The sequence below is a fragment of the Caretta caretta genome, chromosome 11 (genome assembly GCF_965140235.1).
Source record: "Caretta caretta isolate rCarCar2 chromosome 11, rCarCar1.hap1, whole genome shotgun sequence".
In the NCBI taxonomy this organism is placed as follows: Eukaryota; Metazoa; Chordata; order Testudines; family Cheloniidae; genus Caretta; species Caretta caretta.
The window spans coordinates 60623709-60649054 of NC_134216.1; the positions used below are offsets into that span (position 1 = coordinate 60623709).

Below are 25346 nucleotides of genomic sequence, written 5' to 3' on the forward strand. Positions count from 1 at the left end.
ATGCTCAGAAATCAGAAGGCAAATAAAAATATCCCCAAATTTATTATTTAAAAATCTAATGAGTTTTTAAGGCCTGATTCATGATTTTTGAACACTTCGTGTTGGCAATACTGATGATATGAAACACACATATTGACATTGTGGTGTCTCTTGCCTGCCCTCTCCTTCTCCCAGTCTGCTCAGTCCATCCACTCCTCCCTCTGTGAGGTCCAGAAGAGTCCTCCCACTGAGCTATGAGAGGAGATTGACCTCCATTCCATCTGGTAATGGGGACATCTCCACACACAGAGACCCCCTCCATGAACAGATATCAGGGGTACCGTCTGGTCCTTGGAATTAAAAAAAACCCAACCTAAATCAGGTACTCTTCAACTATTATCTGTACTACTTATATTACTTACCTTTCTCCATTCTGAAAACTGACCATTTATACCTACCCTTTGTTTCCTATCTTTTAATCAGTTACCAGTCCATGAGAGAACCTTCCCTCTTATCCCATGGCAGCTTACTTTGCGTAAGAGCCTTTGGTGAGGGACCTTGTCAAAGGCTTTCTGAAAATCTAAGTACGCTATATCCACTGGATCCCCTTAGTCCACATTGTTGTTGACCCCCTGAAAGAATTCTAGTAGATTGGTGAAGCATGATTTCCCTTTACTAAAACCATGTTGATTCTTCCTTAACAAATTATGTTCATCTATATGTCTGACAATATTGTTCTTTATTATAGTTTCAACCAGTTTGCCTAGTACTGAAGTCAGGCTTACAGGCCTGTAATTGCCAGGATCACCTCTGGAGCCCTTTTTAAAAATTGGCATCACATTAGCTATCTTCCAGTCATCTGGTACAGAAGTTGATTTAAATGGTTACAGACTACAGTTATTAGTTCTGCAATTTTACATTTGAGTTCCTTAAGAACTCTTGGGTGAATACCATCTGGTCCTGGTGACTTATTGCTGTTTAATTTATCAATTTGTTCCAAAACCACCTCTAATGATACCTCAATCTGGGACAGTTCCTCAGATCGGTCACCTAAAAAGAATGGCTCAGGTTTGGGAATCTCCCTCACATCCTCAGCCTTGAAGACCGATGCAAAGAATTCATTTAGTTTCTCCGCACTGGCCTTATCGTCCTTGAGTTCTCCTTTAGCACCTCGATCATCCAGTGGTCCCACTGCTTGTTTAGCAGGCTTTCTGCTTCTGATGTACTTTAAAAAAAAATTGGTATTACTTTTTGAGTCTTTGGCTAACTGTTCCTCAAATTCTTTTTTGGCCTTCCTAATTGTATTTTTACACTTAATTTGCCAGTGTTTATGCGCCTTTCTATTTTCCTCACTAGGATTTAACTTCCGCTTTTTAAAGGATGCCTTTTTGCCTCTCACTGCTTCCTTTATTTTGTTGTTCAGCCACGGTGGCTCTTTCATGGTATCTTTAAAAAGTTTTCATGCAGCTTGCAGAGATTTCACTTTTGGCACTGTACCCTTTAATTTCTGTTTAACTAACTTCCTCATTTTTTTGTAGTTCCCCTTTCTGAAATTAAATGCTACAGTGTTGGGCTGCTGTGGTGTTTTTCGTGCCAATGGGAGCTGCGGAGTCGATGCTAGGGGCGGGGGCAGCGCACGGAGACCCCCCTCCCCAGGGGCCGCAGGGATGTGCTAGCCGCTTCTGGGAGCGGTGCAGAGTGAGCACGGGCAGGAAGCCTGCCTTAACCCCTGCTGTGCTTCCGGTGACAGCGGCTGGGGGCCCCTGAGCCCTTTTAAATCGCCCAGGCCCCTGGGCAATTGCACCCTTTGGTCCCCCGTTGGTGGGCCTGGCCGGGGTGCTGGTGGCCCAGTGGAGTGTCCAGCCTCCTCGGGCAGTGGGTCTGCAGCTCCTGGCCTCCACAGATGGTGGGGGCCCCCCGCAGCTGGAGCTCTGAGCTGCTGTAGGCAGTGCCCCTCCCTCCCCCACAGCTCCCGGCCAACGCAGGCGGTGGGGCTCCCTGCAGCTCCCGGCCACAGCAGGTAGCGGGGCCACAGCTCCTGGCTGCAGTGGGGCTCCCTGCAGCTTCCGGCCACGGCAGGTAGCGGGGCCACAGCTCCTGGCTGCGGTGGGGCTCCCTGCAGCTCCCGGCCACGGCAGGTAGCGGGGCCACAGCTCCTGGCTGCGGTGGGGCCCCCTGCAGCTCCCGGCCACGGCAGGTAGCGGGGCCACAGCTCCTAGCTGCGGTGGGGCCCCCTGCAGCTCCCGGCTGCTGTAGGGAGCGGGGGCACCCCGGAGCTCCGAGCCTGGGAACCCTGGAGCACCAAGTCCCCACTGGTGGTGGGGCACCCAGAGCTTGGAGCAGCTCCCGCATCCATCCAACCTCTGCAGGTGGTGTGGGGCCCCACAGCTGGGCTCCCTATTTTGTCAGGGATATTTTTAGTAAAAGTCAGGGACAGGTTACGGACCTCCATGAATTTTTCTTTATTGCCTGTGACCTGTCCCTGACTTTTACTAAAAATATCCTTGACAAAATCTTAGCCTTACTCATCACTTTTATGCTACACATAAGGCTAATATTATTCTGGGGTGTATTAACAGGAGTGTCACATGCAAGACACAGGAGGTAATTGTTCCACTCTACTCAGCACTGGTGAGGACTCAGCTGGAGTACTGTATCCAGTTTTGGGCTCCACACTTCAAGAAAGATGTGGACAAATTGAGGAGAGTCCAGAGGAGAGCAACAAAAATGATAAAAGGTTTAGAAAACCTGACCTATTAGGTAAGGTTAAAAAAACTGGGCATATTTAGTCTTGAGAAAAGAAGACACAGAGTGGCACCTGATAAGTCTTCAGTTAGTTAAGGGCAGTTTATAAAGAGGACAGTGATCAATTGATCTCCATGTCTACTGAAGATAGAACTAGAAGTAATGGTCTTAATTTGTAGCAAGGAAGATTTAGGTTAAATATTAGGGGGGAAAAAACTTTCTAACTGTAAGGATAGTTAAGCACTGGAATAGGTTACTAGGGGAGATTATGGGAACCCTATCACTAGAGGATTTAAAGAATAGTTAGACAAACACCTGTCCAGAATGGTCTAGTTATACTTGGTCCTGCCTTGGTGCAACGGAATGGACTAGTTGATTTCTTGAGGTCCCTTCAAGCCCATTTCTATGATTCTATGCTTGCTGAATTTATTCTTTTTTTGTGTTTATACTTTAGTGTGATTTCTTGAGGGGCCAAGTGGATCAAAATAGTTTCAAATATTTTAGCGTATAAATAATAAATGTTTTAACTGCCATTTTTAGTGAGGAGACTGGTACTGGGAATTAGATCATACAGACCAATCAGTGTGAGATTAAAATTTAGAATGACAGCTGAAATACTTGAGCTCTTAGAAACAGTTGATAATATTATGTATCTGTTCAGAGAGCTGGAAGCCAAGCACTGTATCATAAAAGCCCTGCAGGGCCACTGTGAAAGGAAATAATTTTAGAAGCAGCTAGAATTAATTATACTTTCAATGTCCTTTTTGCCTGCTTGTAGAAGTTACATCTTTGCAGCATTCTGTTCAGTTCTCCGCAGCTGAAGGCCACATTGTGCACATATTCTGTAGTTCTGTCTTGTATTAAGTTCATGCTTTGAACTTCAGGATCTTCTCTGTATTTGTGTGATCTCATCTCCAGTTTCATTCAAATTCCTTACTTAAAATCACCAAACCAAAAAACCCTGCAATAACAGTTTTGAAATGAATATTTTAAACCTGTCACAACAGAGAAACTTTATTGAGAGCTTTAAGACCCTGATCCTTCAAAGCAATCTGCCTGGGCAGTACCTTAGGACCACCGTGGAGTCCCGTATACAGTACTTTGATAGGAGTGCACCGAGGTTGTAAAGGTCTGCCTGCACACAATATTTTGAAGAATCAGACCTCAGGCTGCACTGTTAAGAATTCAGACGTGACTACAACAAAGTTAAGGTCCAAGACTGTCATTTTGTTCTGTGTCTAGCACAATGAAGTCCTCCTGGTCCATGACTAGGGCTCCTTGATGCTATAGTAATACGATAATAACAAGGCCCCATGTACTTTGACACAAGGTGGACCTGTATTCTGCTGCAAAGCTGCTTTTGTTTCTGCAACACTCTGGTACATGAGAGACTAGAAATTCTGTGGAAGCTTTGTGCAAATTTTAAGATGGAATTTTTGTTTATTTAAATGTTAAAATGAATATTATTACTACTGTATCCTTTGTGTTACTTACTGTGTCTTGATTATGAAAAACTTACATGTATGTTTAACTTTATATGTTTTGAGTAATCCTGGTTAGATCAGCAGGGTTACTCACTGCACAGAGTTAAAAGTGACTCTATATAGCAGGGGTCAACGACCTTCAGCAAGCGACCCATCAGGGTAATCCGCTGGCGGGCTGTGAGACTTTTGTTTACGTTGACCGTCTGCAGGCATGGCCTCCCCGCAGCTCCCACTGGCCACAGTTCGCTGTTCCTGGCCAATGGGAGATGCAGGAAGCAGCGGGCTGCAGTGCTGACCGCCGCTTCCCACAGCTTCCATTCTCCAGGAATGGCAAACCACGGCTGTGGTGTCGGGGAGCATGCGGGGGGCCAGGCCTGCGGACAGTCAACGTAAACAAAATGTCTTGCGGCCTGCCAGTGGATTACCCTGATGGTCCGCATGCCAAAGGTTGCCGACCCCTGCTGTATAGGATCATTGCCGAAGTAAATTTAGTGTTTCATGTTTGGTGTTAACAACTCATTGAGCAGAACACCTCTTCTTGAACAATTGTTAGGTTGTCTGAAGAATTAGGAAGACAACACTGTCCTGTTTGTACATTTCTTATTATTATTTATATTAGTTCACATTTTACTGTTTTTCTTGCATATTTAAAGGTTGGAAACTTCATTAGTGTTTTAAATGAGAGCTTACATGTGGAGTACAATTATATGGCAAGAGTTAATTTCACTAAATATTGCAGACAAAAGATCATGGACTACAGAGGCCCCTGGTTAAGGTTGCACATACAACTTTACGTGAACTCCTGCCCCCTTGTGTTTATTCATTACAATACCATCTTTATTTAAATAATCACAAACTATTTCTCAAGTAATGCAGTATCATAAAGTGTTTATCTAAAACATACATACATATATGTAGTATCTTCTAGCAGGGTCTCATGTTCTCTGTATGCCAGAAAAACATAATCAGTTAATCATTTACTGTATAAAGTACAAAGCAGACGATATAAGCACAAGAGCACTTGAGCTTTAATGGGCAACACAGAGGACTAGTGGAAAGTTGTTTAATGTATATAAAAATATGCATTACAGTACAGTCCTTCATTATTTGATCACATATTACTTCTGAAATATAATATGATATATATAATACACAGAAATCTTCATAGCTATTCTGCATTGTCTACTTGTTTGTATATATTACACACAAAGAGCTACAATAAATGAATGTTAAGATTCCAAAGTCAAGCACTCAAAAGTAAGAAAATACCACTTTTAAGGTTGCCTATTTAGACTTAACTGGGCCCCTTCTGTGTATGCATTGATAGTCTTTAATTACATGATCACATCCTATTTTTTCTATAGGACCCTTGCCTCATTCAATGTACAGCATGGATGGTGCTCACTAAATAAGCAGCTATTTAGTGTTCCATTTTATCTTCGTCATCCAACGTGCTACCCCAGGCATTATTTATTGCATATTATTCACATCCTGCTCTAAATACAGAATTTATTCACTTCCTCATTGGTTTCTTTTGTAATGTTTCTCATCATTGTGTGTGTGTGTGAGAGTGAGAGAGACAGTGTGTGTGTGATTGTGTGTTGGGGGACTGTGACTTGTGAGAGGCAGAACGTATGTCGGTGTGAGAGTCTCTGTGTGTGTGTGTGTCTGTGTCAGTTAGGGAAGTGCACTTTAAGTCCCCCTCCCCTCCATCCCTCCCCCGCTTGGCCCGGCTCCCCGCCGCCCCCCTCCCGCTGACACACGTGGAAGTTTCACTCCTCCTGTCCTTGCGTAGGCAGGCAGGGTCCAGGGAGGGACTCCGCTCCGGGCAGTGGTGGGCCAGGCCGCTCTGGGTTCCCCGCGGCTGGGGCGGCAGACCCGGAGGCTGGCGCCCTCAGCTGGCTGGCTGAGGAGGGAGGGAGGGAGGGGGCAGGGTTGAGGTCAGGGAGAAGCCTGCGGGCCCAGCGCAGGGGAGGGGGCGGAGAAGAGAGGATTCCAGCCACGGCCAGCCAGGGGAATGGTGCCCATAATTTTCAGGTGCCCTACGCAGTCACGTATGCTACGTATGCCTAATAACGGCCCTGACTGAAGGTTTTATAGGACCTTGCAAACAGTGATGTATACACTCTAAATATCATTTCCAAGGCCAACAGCCATTAAGGCCCTGTGACATCTTGTTTGCTGGATTTTCCAGTGCCTAGGGCTGCCCCATTCAGAGTTTATCATAAACTTCCATTATTTCCTTTCTTTGTGCCAGTGAAGATCCTAGATGGTTCATGGGCCTGGTGTGGAAGGGAGTCCCTGGGGGTGAGGTTGTAGGAGAGTGAGCCCTCCTCACACCCAGCACTGGTGGCTCCTGTTCCATGGGGATGAGCCTGTCTCCTGGGTGTGTGTGTTGTGATCTCATGTGCGAGGTCACAGCAACACAGAGGGTCAGCTGGGCCAAGTTTTAGTGAGTGGCAGGCCAAATCTGAGTAGCACTGTAACCCCACGTGCCAGGTTGCAATGCCGCTGATTCAAATCTGACCCAGCAGCACTATTGATATATAAGGTATGGTAGCCCAAGGCCTGGTCTATGAGTGGGAGAACAGTGAAATTCCACCTCAGAATAGATAAAATCATGAGGTTTGACATCTTAGTGGGTGCATTTAGAGAGACTGGGAATCAATTCAGGGCTTTGGGAAATACCATCAATCTTTGAATCTAACTTGTTTTAATTTCAGCTACTGATTGATTTCCTAGATTTCATGCTGCAATGTATTTCTGAAGGATTATTATTCATTAAAGAAAACTAAGGATTTTAACTATATTAAAATGTCTTGATTTCAGATATAATCTCTGTACAGTTTATGGATTTCAAAACCTAGAGAAATGAGGGATGAGAGGAAAACAAGTGAGTTAGAACTAGAAATCATATGAGGATAGGGGAGCCTTCTGGTGAATTTATATGCCATGTTCATTAAATCAACATAACCAAATGACCCTTTTAGAAGAAGTCCTGAATGTTATACTATTATAGCATTTTCAAGTAGCATAACGCACTTGTTACAGCTTCTGTCATTCATAACATTGTTAAAAATAAAAATTGGAGGGCTGGGCCAATCAACCTTGTGTGGTTGTTCTGAATGTTGCCAATGGAAGAAGACAATGATTCAGTTTCCAGTTTTGGTGTCTCACTCTCCATACAGGCAAGGAAGGCCCTGCAGATTCTCCAGAGATAATGTTCTCAGCCATGTTTAGCTAGTCAGCTGTTCTCTCCTCCTTAAATTTCAAGGTAAAAATAAATTAGGGACATATAGTGTAATCCATACAGCATGATTTGCTTCTCATTTCTGTTACTTTGTTTGTTGTATGGTCCTGAATCTTTCTAATGTACATTTAAAAAAAATGACATGTCCTCTTTCTGCTTTCTTTCAGATTCATCTAATTCTTTTCACCGAGATGAGACTATTGTTATTGCCTTGGCCTCAGTGTCTGTATTAGCTGTTTTGATTGCTGCTATATTCTTTGGATATAGGATGCTTGCAGGTAGAATTTGATGTGCTTTTCTTTTTTCATATTATTCTTTTGACTGTTCTTCACAATTATAATTCCCTTACCTCTCTCTATTCCCACCCCTTTAAATACATTTCTTAATGGCCCATAGAAATTTATAAGGACTCCCAAACGTTTTCAATGTGGGTTCCATTTTTCTTCCATGAATCCTCTGCTTAACAAATAGCTGGAGCGGAGCCATCAGTCTTCTCTAAGGCCAACACCAGTGGGATTCTGTGTCACACACGAAAGAATAATTGTGTAGCAAGTAGCCATCACCTTCCCAACCACCTACTCTTCCCATCTTAGTTTTACTAGCTCTGGGGAGAAGGGTTTGCAGTGTTACTCCTGGCTTGGCATGTCCTTCACTGTATCAGCCACTGTTGCTGTCAAGTCCCAGAATAGTTCTGTAACCATTCTCATATGTATTCTTGCATAAAATCTTAACTGTCAGAACTTTTGGTACCTGTATCTGCAGGGGACCGTAAGCAAGGTCTACACAGTATGAACATGATGGAGGCAGCAGCATCAGAGCCTTCACTAGACCTGGATAATCTAAAATTGTTAGAGGTAAGTATGCCACTCAGAATTTCTGCCTCTGTAATTTACTCTTCATTGTTTGCTCCACCTGTGATCAAATTACCTGCCAGATATTGTTGTAATATTTAAGAAACAGATATATGTAATAAATGTGCTATATTTTCCCACTTTTGTATTGTCCTGATTGTATCTGTTGTGAACTGCAGTAAAAACCATAAACAAAATCACTAAACAAATAGAGGTTACCTCAGAAATACCAGAAGCCAAAGACATTATTTTACCCTCTCTCTTTACTCACCAGTATCATTGATATTAGTCAGAATGTGCTCTTCTTTTAGAAGAGCATTAACTACTGAAGAGCAGTAAGGGGTACTTGCATATATTGTATTTCAATGTCACATCAGAAATGCTTTTTCTATTTGATAATAGCCATGTTAAAAATATTTAGAAGTACAATATCTTACAGTAATAGTGTGAAACATTGTTATAACATTACTGTAAGTATAGAATCTACTGTGGATTGCAGTAGTACATTTCAATAATAGTGGGGTGCTGCATGTTTCCTCAATCTCCTTCATGTCAAATAGTCTGCACAGTGAGGTGTTCCCCATGTCTATGGCAACTGGACGCAGTCCAGATCTTTTCTCTGGACCTCCGCTTAGGAATCAGGAATAACTCTCCAGAATTCTCTGCCTCTGGGTGGCACAAAAAGCTGACTCCAGGTCTCCCTTTGTATCAGAACTTTCAGAGGATGTATAAAAGATTAACAAAGTGTCTCTGTTTCTTCATTGACTTAGAGGTTTTTCTACCTCAAAACTGTTAAACTTAAAAAATTTAGCACTGAGGAGAGTTTGAAGGACAGCATTGCTGTCCCCGTGTCTCAGAAATGGCAGAGAATGACAGCAGGCCACAGGAACTCAGCTTCCATGTCCCTGTTGAGACACTGCAGTAGGCTGCAGGGAAGTCTGGCTTCTGATGGCATGTAGGCAAGGTCATCTCTAAGATAGCTGAGCAGGCCACAGTGAAACCAGCTCCAAGTTGGAGTTTGGGCAAGGTCTGTGCCAAGAGAGATGAGCTGACTTTATGGAAGCTTCCTTCACTAAGACCAGGCCAGAGTCAGTGACATGTTTTCGAGTCCCCATGTCTTCTCCCTTAGTCATGGGACTCCTGTTCGTAGAGTTTGCAGAGCAAACAGGAAGGTTTCACTGGAGCCTCCTGAATCTCCTGGGAAGGCAAGGTTGGTGGGAACCAGGAAGGAAAAAATTCCTGCTCCGAGCCATCGTGTAGTCAATGTCAGTGCTGAGGTGGTTGAGAAGGGTGCAAAGCATCCCCCCTTCCCACAAGTTGTTTTACCTGCAAGGCTTCACCTGTCATGAAAAGTGCCTTCATCTGGGAGTGAACCATCTCAGAAAATGAGTGCTTGAGATAGTGAGGGAAGGATATTCAGTAGAACTCACTCATTGTCCCAGGGAGAAGTTTATCCTTTCCCCAAAAAATAATAAACCACCACTATCAACAAGACACTTCATAGCATCAAAAGATGAAGGATGGGATTAGGAACTTTGCTGTGAGTTTTTTCTTAGACCTGTATGCCACAGAGCCTGTGTGTCCATCTGAGACTTGGCGGCTCCTTGAGGATCTTCTTAGAATCTCAGCATTGGATGTGGATGAACTTGAATAGGGTCTGACATGCTCAGAATTGACTTCTGCACTAAATGACTGTGCTCTAAGGAAGGCACATTGTATTGATGATTTGCCTATTGAGTTTTATAAGGCCTTTTGGCCCTTCTTGGGCCTGACTTGCTTCAGGTTTTTCAGGGGGGCATCAGAGACAACGGCTACTCAGTTGTCATCGAGCAGTTCTTCCTGTTGCCTAGGAATTGGGACCTTGGGGAGGTGAAGAATTGGAGACCTGTATTCCTGCTTTGCCCTGAATAGAACCTATTTTCAAATGCCTTGGCAAATAGACTGAACACTGATTGGTTCAGTCATGCACCCTGATCAGACCTATTGCGTTCCTACTGGTCCATTTTTGATAACCTTTTCCTAATGCGGGAGGTAATTTCAGCTTCAAAAATCTTTGATTTGCATATGGGGTTGATTTCCCTTGACCAAGAAAAGGCCTTTGATAATGTAGATCGTAGATAATTGTTTCGCGTCCTTTGTGCTTTTGGTTTTGAGCCCAGGTTTGTCCTCTGCATTCAGTTGCTGTATAATGAGATATATATACATATATAGTCTTCTTCTCAAGGTGAATGGTGTTTTGAGTGCCCCCTTTCCAGTCTGTAGGGCAGTGGTGGACAACCTGCGGCTTGCGGGTCACACGCAGCCTGTCAGGGTAATCCGCTGGCGGGCCATGAGACAGTTTGTTTACATTGACCATCCACAGGCACAACTGCCCGCAGCTCCCAGTGGCCGTGGTTTGCCATTTTCGGCCAATGGGAGCTGCGGGAAGCAGCGTGGGCCACAGGGACGTGCTGGCTGTCACTTCCCGCAGCTTCCATTGGCAGGGAACGGCGAACTGTGGCCACTAGGAGCTGCGGGAGGCTGTGCCTGCGGACAGTCAATGTAAACACTGTCTCGCGGCCTGCCAGCAGATTACCCTGATGGGCCACGTGCTGGCCGCAGGATACCCACCACTGCTGTAGAGGAATCAGACAGTGTTGTTCCCTGTCTGGATTATTATATGGTCTTTCTATGAAGCCTCTGTTATGCGTGTTGCAAAAGCACCTTTCTGGCCTTTCTCTCCTGTTTGAGCTTGTGTCCCGGTGAGTCTCCAAGTAAGTTGATGATGTGACTCTGTTTATTACTCATGATTGTGATGTTCAGGTTTTGACTGAATGTCGGCACTCTTTTGATCAGGCTTCATCAGTTCTCATAAATTGAGAGAAGAGCGACCCACTCCTGCTGAGGCTTGGGTGATCTCTTGTCCCCTGACTGTGCTAGGGGGCTGTTGTGGAGCCGAACTGGTTTAAGGCACTGGGAATTATGCTGGGACTGGATTATGTTTTGGGTCAGAACTGGGAGGGAGTTATGGAAAAGTGGAAGTTAGTTAGATTTTCTAGATTTTCCCCCAATAGATTATAACAATTTTAAATTAGGGCAAATATAGAACCTAAACAAGCTGAAAGTATGTATGTCTTTAAGGGTGATATGCAAACCACTAAAAGCTAGGAGAGGTTGAGACAGCATCCTTAACTCATAGCTTTTGTTCTTTGGGTTTGCAGTACATACAACAAGTAAGATTACTTAGTGCTCATAAACTCGCTAAAAGAGGACACATACTACAGTTAACTGTGAACAGTGAGGTCATGCATGAGCTAAAAAACATTTACTTTGCAAATTATTGTATTAGATGGTAAAGAAAACTAGTTAGCAGTACAGAAAAAAATGGGTTTTATGTGTGCTGTGTTTTTTAAAAAATATGCTGAATAAATGAGTTAATTTATACATTTGGAGCATAGAGAAATGGAATAAGGTCTAGTTTTGCCTATGGTTGCTTGGAATGTCATATAGACTTTTGGACAACATTGCATTATTGTTACACAGTACAATGTATTCACTACGGTGTGTCAGTGTGCTTGTGCGGAAGTGACATTTTCATGATGCATTGCTGTGTAGGATCTGCAGCTCCTTCAGGGCCTTCTATACAAAAACTATGAAATGTCAGCAGATTGTTTTGCAGCCACCATTTTTTATTTATTCCTTTTGAAGGTCTAAGTCCCAGTGGCTGCTTTAAAAGCTCTATTTGGGATTTAAAAAACAATTTCAAACATAGAAATGTTTTCAATTGCTTGGTTTTAAAACAAATTTTTAAATAACATTTTTAAACTATTCTACCCTAAAAGGTGAATATTTATTTTTAGTAGTGCCCTATAATTATTGTGTCTTGCTAATTTCATATCAAGATTGTTCCATTTAGAAATAAAAATATGGGTTTTTTTTAACTGCTAGATGCAAATTCTCCTTGGGTTCTGAGAGCCAGTCTTGCTTCTTTTCTTCTCATGCATCTTAATAAATATATTTCAGTGCTAATTATGCCCTCAGTTACACCTGTGCAACTCTGGCTGAAGGCTTATGAGACTGCACAAGTGTAATTGATAGCATCATTTGAAGATAATGGGATGCTTAGATGTAACTGAGTGCATAATTTGTGCTGCAACATTATCATCACTGGTGGCGAAGTGGGAAAAGGAAGGAACCTGGCTTGACTCAGGCTGACTTAGCAGCTGGCATTTGGAAAAGGATCATTTTATTTTTAATTTCCAAACTTTTAGCAAGATGTCTGTGAAAATAAGTGAGACACAATAAACATGGAGTTCTGCAATGCCATTTTTACAATGTAACTACTCAAAGTAGAACCACAGTTGTAAATTGTGACACTGTGCTGGCGTTCTTGGAACCATGAGCCACTGTGTTACTCCTCTCAGCCTCAGCAAGTGAGAGCTTTGCTGCTGCTAAGCTATGTGTTAGCTCCCTGACACACCAGCTTGTCTGCAGTGCCAGCAAACTCTCTTCAGGACTTTGCCAATCCAAACCTTGCTTAGCAGGTTAGAATCAGTGAACTCTAGTTCCTGAGTTCCCAGAGACATCTTTTTCTCCAGTGCACAGCCCCTCTGTCTGTAGGACCTACAAAATCTTACGTTCGCTGCCCCCTTTAAAGACACAGAACACAGCATCTTATTAACTTGACTAGGGGGTTAACAGACCCTTCCCTTCCATCAAAGCACTGAGTTGGTTTATGGTAAAAGTAAAACCAGTTTATTAACAAAAGGACCTATGTTTAAGTGATACCATGTATAAGGAATAAGGATAGAAATGGTTACAAACAAAAGTAAAAAGATGCTTCTAAGACTAAAACTCAGCTTCAAACTAGTCTTTTGTTCAAAGAAGTTTTTCTCACCACAGTCATTCTTCCAGCATGGCAAACCCATTCTTTAGCCACAGCTCAAAGCACTTGATTTCCTTCGCTTTCAGGTGAAGGATGATTTAGGGGTTCACTCCCCCCCCACAGTCCAATCAACCTTTGAAATGCTGAAGAGTGTCCCCAATAAAGTTCCTTTCTCCTGCTGGATGTAAAAGTCACACTGTCTGGTGTAGATGCTATGCTGGCTTCTTCCTCATTTATGATTTTTTTTACAATGCAAATGATCTTCCTGCAATCTCCAATACCCATTGTCTTTTGGCCTTACCTGGCTTGAATAACATGGGATACACACAAGCAGGCAGACCCACATTCCTTTGGCTAGAAAAAAATCTTTTACCTGCATGATTGGTTTACAGACTGCAAAACATAATATAAGAGAGTATGTGTAATTTTATATATAGTGTTAATGTGTACATTTCACAATGATATTAATCACCAGGGTGTCAGCTGTTCGCATCCGATACCTTACATGACACCTTTTAGATACAGATTATGACAGCAGTGAGTTGGGGTACTGGACTGGTCAAGCCAGCTGAAACTCAGTGCTAGATACCAGGGAGTCCCTTGCCTTCTGGGTTTGGGACACCTTTAGGATCACATAAATGCAGCTGTAGGATCTGTCTTCTCTGAGAACCAAATTCAATACAGTGTTCAAAACTTCATCATTTACTTGGAACCCTGCTCTTTCCGTCATGGGGCAGTAACAGTTTTAAAAACAAACTCTTTAAACTGGAGTCAGAGGTCTGTATTCCAAAAATGTGCGCACACGTGTATTTCTTTGCCTGTACATAATGAGTAATTCCTTGTGGAAGAATAGTGCCATGCCATTATCAAATTTTAGTGTGTGTATGCATTTATTCCATGCAAATCTGAACCTCAATTTTATGAAAATGTATTTCTTGAATTCTGACACTGTATTTGGTAATACATGTTGAGTATATGATACTGCAATTTAAAATGTGGCCCATACCTATACATATCCATTCTACCTTGCAGCGTGAAAACCTCACTTGATCATTACCATTTGAATCAATGTAATGACTACTTTAAACTTTTTACAGCTGATTGGCCGGGGGCGATATGGAGCAGTGTATAAAGGTTCCCTAGATGAGCGTCCAGTGGCTGTAAAAGTATTTTCCTTTGCTAACCGCCAGAACTTTATCAACGAGAGGAACATTTACAGAGTCCCACTGATGGAGCATGACAATATTGCCCGCTTCATTGTGGGAGATGAGCGATTCACTGCAGATGGACGTATGGAATATTTGTTGGTGATGGAATATTATCCCAATGTAAGTGCTTCATAGAAAATAAATTGGTTTGTTTTGTATACCTAAGAATAGCAAAATAGAGAGGATGCAGTACTGTCCACACTGGCGCTTAGGCCGGTATAACTTATGTTGCTCAGGAGGGGTCTTATTCACACCCTAGAGCAATGTAAGTTATACTGAAATAAGTGGTAGTGTAGACCTGGCCTAAGGGATTAAGGGGTGAGTAGCTACCCCCTCAGCTGTGGCTAATTGGTTGATCAGCAACAGTTGAGATAAGAAACGGCAGCCCAGGCAGAAGGGGGTTGCTGTCAGAGAGGCTGAGAACCACTTTGTACCAGTAGTAGACTGGCAAACAGCTATTCAAGGAACAGGATTAGAAGCCCCTGAGGACTGATATGAGACTGCTGGGGAGGGCACAGAGACCCTAAGCAAGTATCACTTCTGCTATATTCTCTGAGTTAGAGGAGATAGGAATATGACATAAGGATTTGAGAATAGTTGGAGTTGAACTAGAAGAGCAAAGACATAAAGGACCAGTGTACTTCAAAGGGGCCTGAGGCCAGGCAAGAAAGACTGAATCACCTCACCTTAATTCTCCCATGGCAAATAAATTGAGTTATATGCCATTTATGGTGTGCGTGTTATGGGGGTGGGAGGTGGAGAGTAATCTTTCACGTGAGATCTTAAAAACTAAGGATAAGTCTGGTTGCTCCATGTGGACGTTAAAGACCTCATGGTATATTTGTTTAAAAAAGATAGGCAGGAAGTGAGACTGATGGGAACAATTTCCTCCATACCCTTTGCCAAAATGTTGTGTAGTATGCTTTGTTCTGGTTGATTTGCAGACCTCATACCAGAAGTGGGTGAATTTCATCATTGGGGTGTGTGTGTATACATTATAACTAATATTATATACATTAATAATGATGAAATTATTATAATAAAATCATTGAAGTGTATGTGAAATATATATAACAAACACAAGCTTTAATTTTATTTCAGAATTATTTATTTGATTCTTGTTGGTTTTAATATATAAAATAGTTAATATATTCAGGCAGTGGGATAACTTTTAAAAATGAGATTTGTCCTTGTGTAACTAAGCTACTAATACCATATTCACTACTGTCCAGAAGGATGAGGGCTGTGGGATGAGTCTTTGGGGAGAAAATGGGTGGGGAGCATCAGTGTTCAAACAGGAATGGAATATCCAAGTGCAATTATTTTAATCAATTGTAATAATTATTTCTTTATATTTAAATGCTTCCCATCCAAGATATTTTAAGCTTTTTTATATTTATATATATATATATATATATATATATATATATATATATATATATATATATATATATAAAATTTATTTTTAAAAGCCAAATGATGTGGCATAACTTATAAAGGAGACAGTGCCCTAGGTGCCAATGATTACAATTGAATGCTATGAAGGATGTCTTAGGTGACAGTGATTAAAATAGAAAATGTCTCTGAAAAAGCATAGCAGTGATAGATGGATGTGTAAGCAGAAAGACCTCTACAAACCAAGAACTCCCACAGGAAAAGCTCAGTCTCATGCACACCTCAGGTGCAGTGGTTTACATAAGCAAAAAATGTGCTCTGATTATATATCAGAGATATTCTGAGATGTGTGATGTAAAAGGTTAGAGTATTGTCAGGCAGTGAGGTATTAACCTTTTTGTTATAAATCACTTTCCCAAACTTAAGTGATCACTCTCTTGATGTGTACATGATCCATTTCCATTTTTTCATGTTCTGTGTGTATATAAATCTCCTCACTGTTTTTTCCACTGAATGCATCCGATGAAGTGAGCTGTAGCTCATGAAAGTTTATGCTCAAATAAATTGGTTAGTCTCTAAGGTGCCACAAGTACTCCTTTTCTTTTTGCGAATACAGACTAACACGGCTGCTACTCTGAAACCTTTCCCAAACTTAATTTTCTGGTTGAAATTTTCCACATTTGGTCTTAATCTGAGAGAGAGAGAAAATTGTTCTTGAAAGATCAAGTAAAACTAGTTCAGCTAATTTTCAAATTTGAGGACAGTGGAAAAAATATGCTTTTGCCATTGTGCTATTTATATACCTGAGTATGAAATGAGGCTGGTCTTATAGGCAAACATAGTATGCAATCATGTAAATAAGCACTGTATTGTAATGCATATACTACCCTGGGGGAATTCTGCACCACTGTGCAATGCAGAATTTGTGCAGAATTTCCTTTCCCCCCCAAGAACTGGGGACATTAGACCCAACAGAGACCAGCTCCCTAGCTTGCAAATATAAGACACTGCTGGGAGGAGGGGGAGCTGGAGGGTTCCCGGCAGCTGCATTTCCCAGCATGTCCTGAAGGAAGGTGGCAGTGTACAAGAAACTCCGTACGAGCCCAGGACTCAGCATCAGGCTGTTTCTCCCTGTGGAACACTGGGCTGTAAGAGGAGGGGCTGCGAGTGTCTGGACTTGGGGGCACCCCACAGCTGAGCTCTGGGGACTGGGGATGTGGCTGTCTGTTCTGAAACATGCCCCACATTTGGGCTCTGGGGATAGGAGATGTGGGTGTCTGGCCTGAGGGGGGGTGCCCAGTGGCTGGGCTCTGGGGGAAGGGGGTGCGGGTGTCTGGTCTGGGGGAGCACCCCAGGGCTGGGCTCAGGGAGGGGTCAGAGGATGGGCGTGCCTGGGCTGGAGGGTGCCCTATGGCTGGGCTCTGGGAGGTGGGGAGGTTTAATGGACTGTAATGTCAATAAGACTACTTGCATAAAGGAGTGCTTGTGGGAGTAAAGATTGGCAGGATCTGGCCCTTATTTTACTGGAAATCTTGCATCTTCCAGATAGAAGAGACTGGAGTTTTTCCTCTGGACACTCTTTGAAATTAAGAGCTATCTAGAATCTTTTCAGTTCCCAAAATGAGAACATTCAGTTTCTCTTTCAGATGTGTTCCTCCACAGCTTTGTTAGGAGCTCTATTTTCTTAACTTCTCTCAGTGGGAAAGAGGATCATGATGTTCCTGTTTCTATCCCTGCAATGTTTGTTGACTGACTGAGGGCTTGTCTACACTTATAGCGCTTAGTGAAGACGCTGTCTACGTCGACATATATAGTCCACCTCCCAAGTAACTGTCAACGGGACAAGCCCTCCTGGCTACGTAGTGCTGTCTACACTGCAAGTTTGGTTGGTATGAATGTGTTGCTCAGGGGTGTGGATTTTGCACCATACTAACATAAATTGGTAGTGTAGACCAAGCCTAAATCTGCTGGAACTGGGAAAATACCATAAACCTCTTATTATGGCTAAAATCTTGATATTGTTCAAAGTCCACCATTTTGTACTCAACATAATAGTTTCTTCAATTACCTTTGTTCAGGCACTGTTCATCAGGAATTTCAGAATATTATAACAGCTGCAAAAAATAAATGAGTCTCTTGGTTTATCTACTTTCATTGTCTGACTAAATCAAAAAAACAATAGCAGCAGCAAACACTGATAAAAGTAAAGTTGGGCTCTGATCCAGCAACTGATAGCATGCAGGTAGACTGATGAGCAATTTCAGGATCAAAGTCTTAGGGAGCACTGCGTGTGATGTAGACCCTTGAAAAGGTTTTGATTTGGTTATTTAACGTGATAAAATTTCAGTGCACTGTTTTTACTCTTTCTCTAGGGTTCTTTGTGCAAGTATTTGAGTCTTCACACCAGTGACTGGGTGAGCTCCTGTCGTTTGGCACATTCGGTAACCAGGGGTCTGGCATACCTTCACACAGAGTTACCTCGAGGAGGTATGGTCAGGAAGGGAAATGTTTATACCACAATAACTGGGATGGTATCAGACAGTAGTTGGGGGCGGGGGGTTGTTGTTTTGTTTTTAATGTTAGTAGCGAAGAGAAAATGTATGATTTGAGACGTTAATTAATGTGAGCAAATGATGACTCAAAATACAGACTACACAGAGCTTCCTGTAGTACATTCTGATCTCCTGAGTATTCCAGGACCGTGATGTAGATCTGTAGACACTTTTATGAAAATGTGGAATGAGAGACAACAGAATCCTATAAACAGGCAAGCAAGAAGCAGAGTTGCACAATGATGCTGTATCATAGCAACAGATTACTAAAGACCTATGGATTTAACATACAGTATCTCAATGAAAGAAAATGGATGAAGTGTTCTGATGTGTTGTGCAGTTCAGTTATAGGTAACTGAACTAGTGTATGTGGTTTAAAAAAGAGTGGGTATGATGTATATGGAAGGAAAACACTTAAATCTTCTGATTTATTGTAGTTTTATTTTTCATACTATATCATTTTTTATTTCAGGACAAAAAGAAAAGGAGTACTTGTGGCACCTTAGAGACTAACCAATTTATTTGAGCATGAGCTTTCGTGAGCTACAGCTCACTTCATCGGATGCATACCGTGGAAATTGCAGCAGACTTTATATACACACAGAGAATATGAAACAATACCTCCTCCCACCCCACTGTCCTGCTGGTAATAGCTTATCTAAAGTGATCATCAAGTTGGGCCATTTCCAGCACAAATCCAGGTTTTCTCACCCTCCACCCCCCCACACACAAATTCACTCTCCTGCTGGTAATAGCCCATCCAAAGTGACAACTCTCTACATAATGTGCATGATAATCAAGTTGGGCCATTTCCTGCACAAATCCAGGTTCTCTCACCCCCCTCCAAAAAACACACACAAACTCACTCTCCTGCTGGTAATAGCTCATCCAAAGTGACCACTCTCCCTACAATAAGAAAAGGAGTACTTGTGGCACCTTAGAGACTAACCAATTTATTTGAGCATGAGCTTTCGTGAGCTACAGCTCACTTCACCGATGAAGTGAGCTGTAGCTCACGAAAGCTCATGCTCAGATAAATTGGTTAGTCTCTAAGGTGCCACAAGTACTCCTTTTCTTTTTGCGAATACAGACTAACACGGCTGTTAATCTGAAATCTCCCTACAATGTGGGCCATGTCCAGCACAAATCCAGGCTTTCTCACCCCCCCCCCCTTTTTTTTTTCCAGGGACACACACACACACACAAACTCACTCTCCTGCTGGCAATAGCTCATCCAAACTGACCACTCTCCAAGTTTAAATCCAAGTTAAATCAGAACGTCTGGGGGGGGGGGTAGGAAAAAACAAGGGGAAATAGGCTACCTTGCATAATGACTTAGCCACTCCCAGTCTCTATTTAAGCCTAAATTAAAAGTATCCAATTTGCAAATGAATTCCAATTCAGCAGTTTCTCGCTGGAGTCTGGATTTGAAGTTTTTTTGTTTTAAGATAGCGACCTTCATGTCTGTGATTGCGTGACCAGAAAGATTGAAGTGTTCTCCGACTGGTTTATGAATGTTATAATTCTTGACATCACATTGGTGGATGTGCAGGTGAACGAGCCTCTGATAGTGTGGCTGATGTTATTAGGCCCTGTGATGGTGTCCCCTGAATAGATATGTGGGCACAGTTGGCAACGGGCTTTGCTGCAAGGATAAGTTCCCGGGAAACCTACTGACCGCTATTCCTACCTACATGCCTCCAGCTTTCACCCTGACCACACCACCCGATCCATCGTCTACAGCCAAGCTCTGCGATACAACCGCATTTGCTCCAACCCCTCAGAGACAAACACCTACAAGATCTCTGTCAAGCTTTCTTACAACTACAGTACCCACCTGCGGAAGTAAAGAAACAGATTGATAGAGCCAGAAGAGTTCCCAGAAGTCACCTACTACAGGACAGGCCTAACAAAGAAAATAACAGAACGCCACTAGCCGTCACCTTCAGCCCCCAACTAAAACCCCTCCAATGCATTATTAAGGATCTACAACCTATCCTAAAGGATGACCCAACACTCTCACAAATCTTGGGAGACAGGCCAGTCCTTGCCCACAGACAGCCCCGCAACCTGAAGCAAATACTCACCAACAGCCACATACCACACAACAGAACCACTGACCCAGGAACTTATCCTTGCAACAAAGCCCGTTGCCAACTGTGCCCACATATCTATTCAGGGGACACCATCACAGGGCCTAATAACATCAGCCACACTATCAGAGGCTCGTTCACCTGCACATCCACCAATGTGATATATGCCATCATGTGCCAGCAATGCCCCTCTGCCATGTACATTGGTCAAACTGGACAGTCTCTACGTAAAAGAATAAATGGACACAAATCAGATGTCAAGAATTATAACATTCATAAACCAGTCGGAGAACACTTCAATCTCTCTGGTCACGCAATCACAGACATGAAGGTCGCTATCTTAAAACAAAAAAACTTCAAATCCAGACTCCAGCGAGAAACTGCTGAATTGGAATTCATTTGCAAATTGGATACTATTAATTTAGGCTTAAATAGAGACTGGGAGTGGCTAAGTCATTATGCAAGGTAGCCTATTTCCCCTTGTTTTTTCCTACCCCCCCCCCCCCCCCAGACGTTCTGATTTAACTTGGATTTAAACTTGGAGAGTGGTCAGTTTGGATGAGCTATTGCCAGCAGGAGAGTGAGTTTGTGTGTGTGTGTGTGTGCCTGGAAAAAAAAGGGGGGGGGGTGAGAGAGCCTGGATTTGTGCTGGACATGGCCCACCTTGATTACCATGCACATTGTAGGGAGAGTGGTCACTTTGGATGAGCTATTACCAGCAGGAGAGTGAGTTTGTGTGTGTTTTTTGGAGGGGGGTGAGGGGGTGAGAGAATCTGGATTTGTGCAGGAAATGGCCCACCTTGATTACCATCCACATTATGTAGAGAGTTGTCACTTTGGATGGGCTATTACCAGCAGGAGAGTGAATTTGTGTGTGGGGGGGTGGAGGGTGAGAAAACCTGGATTTGTGCTGGAAATGGCCCAACTTGATGATCACTTTAGATAAGCTATTACCAGCAGGACAGTGGGGTGGGAGGAGGTATTGTTTCATATTCTCTGTGTGTATATAAAGTCTGCTGCAATTTCCACGGTATGCATCTGATGAAGTGAGCTGTAGCTCACGAAAGCTCATGCTCAAATAAATTGGTTAGTCTCTAAGGTGCCACAAGTACTCCTTTTCTTTTTGCGAATACAGACTAACACGGCTGTTACTCTGAAACCTGTCATTATTTCAGGACAAAGATCATATCTTTTTGATGTATAAATGACATCACCTACGTACTTTAATGCTTTATTACAGCACTAGATGGGGCAACATACTGATATAAGCCTTTTTCTTCTGTGCTTGCAAGCTTCATTTAATATTTTGGGAGCTAAAGTATCGTGATTATATACCAGACTTATTTGGAGATGCGTGATGTAAAAGATTACAGAGTATTGTCAGGCAGTGAGGTATTAGGCTTTTTGTTTCAAATGGAAAAGATAAAAAACTGTGGAAAGGTTAGTTCACCAGTAACTAGTAGAATTTGAGAGGGTGCTGAATTTTAGATTAAAAGCAACGTTACATAAAAATAAGTATTGATATTTGCTAAAGACAGTGAAAAATAAAGAAAAATAGCTATATAAATACCAGGCTGGTGTTACCATACTTGGAATTCATGTATGCAACCACCACCTTAATTTAATCATTTTGAAATGTACATCCAGGTCTCTCCATAAGCAGCTATAATTGTGTAAGCCTTCCACCACCATAGAGATAGAGTAATAGACTGATTTGTAAAAGCCAGCAAGGAGCTCACAAAGTTTAAGAAACTCCTATGGTTCTATGAACATCAGATCATAACAAAACCACCTCTATAGTCTTGGCTGTTGTAGTAAACAAGTCTCGATTCAAATAATGGATATAAACTGTTCCACTGTCTAGCAGTAGTAACTTGAGAATTCATGATAAGAGCATTGCCAAGCCTCTGTAATAAACCTTTCCAGAAAGCCATATTATACAATTTATAGTGAAAGCCACAAAAATTTGCTAAAAACATCAAGACTGCAATTAAAACCCCCTGGCTGGCCCATGCCAGCTGTCTTGGGCTCATGGGCCTAGGGCTAAGGGGCTGTTTAATTGCTAGGTAGATGTTCAGGCTTTGGCTGGAGCCCAAGCTCTAGAACCCTGCAAGGTGGGAGGGTCCGAGAGCTTGGGCTGCAGCCTGAGCTGAAAACGCTACACTGCAATTAAATAGCTCCTTAGCTCAAGACCCACGAGTCCAAGTCTGATGGCCCAGGCCAACCATGGGTGTCTAATTGCAGTGTAGACTTACCCAATGTGTGTTCAGTTGTCCAACTGGAGTAATAAATTGAAGAGGAATCTGAGGTTCTCCTGTGGGGCAACTGAGATCCATTGCAGGATAAGTGTGTTCAATCACTGGAATAAGTGTGAGACATATACTGATATAAGTGCCCCCATCTGTCCAATTTCTGCACAGACACTGAGATAATTATAGTGAATTGCTGGTGCTTTCTTTTAAATGAGGACTCTATGAATATGGTGATCTCATTTGGACTGGCCATTAGATCAGCGACAGTGGATCCATGCTTAAATACGCTATAGCTGCACTGCCCAAAAATGCTGATCTACTGGAATCAAAAGAAGCTTGTTGACTATTTATTAGATCTATGTATCACAGTTATATAATAATGCATAGCATATAAATAGCAAAATATCATGAACACCTGTCAGTGTTTCAGTAGGTAATAGAGGATGTTGCAGTGGACACTGTAAGCAGGGAAAATTGTTAGCGGCCTTAAAGAAAAAAGTTCAATAAAAAACGAGAAAACACAGTTTGGTTCCTCTTTTGCCAAGCAGTAGAGCTACTCAAGTAATAATGAACACTTCCATCTATCCAAATAGACCATTATAAACCTGCAATTTCCCATCGCGACTTGAACAGCCGTAATGTATTGGTGAAGAATGATGGAACATGTGTAATTAGTGATTTTGGATTATCCATGAGATTAACTGGAAATCGACTGGTACGTCCGGGCGAGGAGGACAATGCAGCCATTAGTGAGGTGAGCATGAATTAAGAAAAAACAATGATGGGCATCTGTAAATGGTATCTAGCAAGAGAAAAATGAATTTAGAAGCAATATTGAGATACTTGCTCCTCAAGTCATAGGGTAAATCCAGTGGCTGCACAATTTCTATGAAGGGGAGATATTGAAAAGAGTGGGTTATAAAATTGGGGTGATGAGATTCTTTGGCCGTTTTAATAAAATATTTTAAAACAAATGTGGTGTTTTTGAAAGAGGACATATGGACAGCCATGGAGTTGGAAGTCCTCTTTCAATAGAATAGGTCTGACAGGTCAGTGGCAGTGCGCATTTTCCCACAAAAGCCCCTTGGTCCAAACTTGGGGAGACCACTGCTAGGTCCCAGAGAGTAATTGACTCTCCATAGCAATTCAATCCTTTGTCTCTCTGTTGAGATCTGTAAACATAGGTGCAATTGCAATGAGGTTTGTTGTGGTGTGGATACACAGTCTTTAGGTCTTGTACTGAGATTGCTAGTTCATTTCCTATAGGCCCCAAACACCCTTCAGATGGTAATGAACCCTCAACTGGATTTGAAGCAGTAGCATAGAAGTAAAGTCTCCATGTCCCACTTCCAGCTTTCTACAAGCCATTTAGACCCTTCCATCATCCCCTGAACATCATTATATGGTCTAGTTGTGGAGAGTGGGGGGTGATGGCCCATGCAAGGATGCTTAAGAATCTGCTTTCTGTAACTTGTAGAAGCACGAATACAGTGAAATCTGAATATAGGAAACTCAATTATAGTGAAGCACTGCTTTAAGTGAAGAAGAGTGCTTCAGTCCATTTCAGTGGACTTTGAATTCCCTTACAGTGAAGTCTCACTTCTCAATGTGTGTTCAACTGTGTTAATCTAATTCCCTTGGAATTCAGCTATAATAGTAATAATAATAGTAATATACTATAAATAAATAATGCGTATTGCTTAGATGTTAATTTTCTAGAAATACAGAACTCAATGCCTAACTGAAGAAAGAAGCAGAGAGAGAATAAGTTACCACTTTTTAAAGGGCAAGCATAAGGAACAGTCCCTGGCACCTAACCCTATCCAATGGGTAACGAAGAAGGGCTGGTCTGACTGTGCTATCTATTCCCCAGTGAGAGTAAATATGTGTGGAGATAGACATGCGAGTAGGCATACAGTTGTCAACGTTTCCTGAACCTGCAGGAAATAAGGGGAGGCCCTGCCAACGTTCCTAGGTGAAGAAGATGAATTATTTTCCCTGCAGATAATAGGTTATCTCCTGTTACCGTAAAATACTCTGCTATAAAGTGAAGTTACTTGTGAAATTATCATTCCTCTATCAAAGGCTTTCCACTGTGTCCTGCTGAATATGAGGACACAATACAAGGGACATAATCATTTATTTTGCATGTATTTGATAAGTACAACAGAAGCAACATAGTGCAGGAAAAGTTTTATTGTGACTAGGCTGGTGATAAGAGGCTAGAGTCCAAGGATATACATAATGGAAGTAACTGCTTTTTCTTCTAAGTGATAGAAAACACAAGGTAGGGTAAGAATAATAAATAAGATCTGTAATAAACTGAGTCAAATGTAGGCTTTACCTTGTGAGTTAAGAGTGCAACCGTTTGTTCCTACAGGTTGGTACAATCCGCTATATGGCTCCTGAAGTGCTAGAAGGAGCAGTGAACTTGAGGGACTGTGAATCTGCTCTGAAACAAGTAGATATGTATGCACTAGGCCTTATCTACTGGGAGATCTTCATGAGATGCACAGACCTCTTCCCAGGTAACTAAAGGATTGATTGAAATAATGAAGTTAATAAAAAACATGGATCAGAAACCAAATTTGTGTTCTCACATTTTAAAAATACAATCCATTACACTTGTGTCACAGAATAGATTTTTCTTAACTGTCTATCACCATTATCTCA

General features: G+C 42.2%; 2 protein-coding genes across 9 annotated transcripts in view; one reads left to right on the top strand and one right to left on the bottom strand.

The window, feature by feature from the left end:
- The window catches only part of BMPR2 (bone morphogenetic protein receptor type 2), a 176892-nt gene that overhangs the window by 137284 nt on the left and 14262 nt on the right, over positions 1-25346 (top strand). For all 4 annotated transcript variants that reach the window (XM_048870355.2, XM_048870356.2, XM_075118083.1 and 1 more), the window contains 6 exons: positions 7626-7736; positions 8221-8312; positions 14271-14501; positions 18149-18263; positions 23267-23427; positions 25054-25201. In XM_048870355.2, coding sequence (XP_048726312.1) covers positions 7626-7736; positions 8221-8312; positions 14271-14501; positions 18149-18263; positions 23267-23427; positions 25054-25201 — 858 coding nt within the window. The remainder of the gene's footprint in view (positions 1-7625; positions 7737-8220; positions 8313-14270; positions 14502-18148; positions 18264-23266; positions 23428-25053; positions 25202-25346) is intronic.
- The window catches only part of LOC125645174 (myb/SANT-like DNA-binding domain-containing protein 7), an 88490-nt gene that overhangs the window by 13591 nt on the left and 49553 nt on the right, over positions 1-25346 (bottom strand). The window contains exons 7-8 of one of the 5 annotated variants that reach the window (XR_012664441.1): positions 17845-17890; positions 5138-5152 (exon numbers count right to left, since the gene is read on the bottom strand). The exons of 2 other annotated variants lie outside the window; for them this stretch is intronic. The gene's annotated coding sequence lies outside the window, so the exon portion shown is untranslated. Of the gene's footprint in view, positions 1-5137; positions 5153-5971; positions 7470-13551; positions 13567-17844; positions 17891-25346 lie in introns of those variants that run through there. 2 more of the 5 variants (XR_007359218.2, XR_012664442.1) reach the window with 2 other exon arrangements.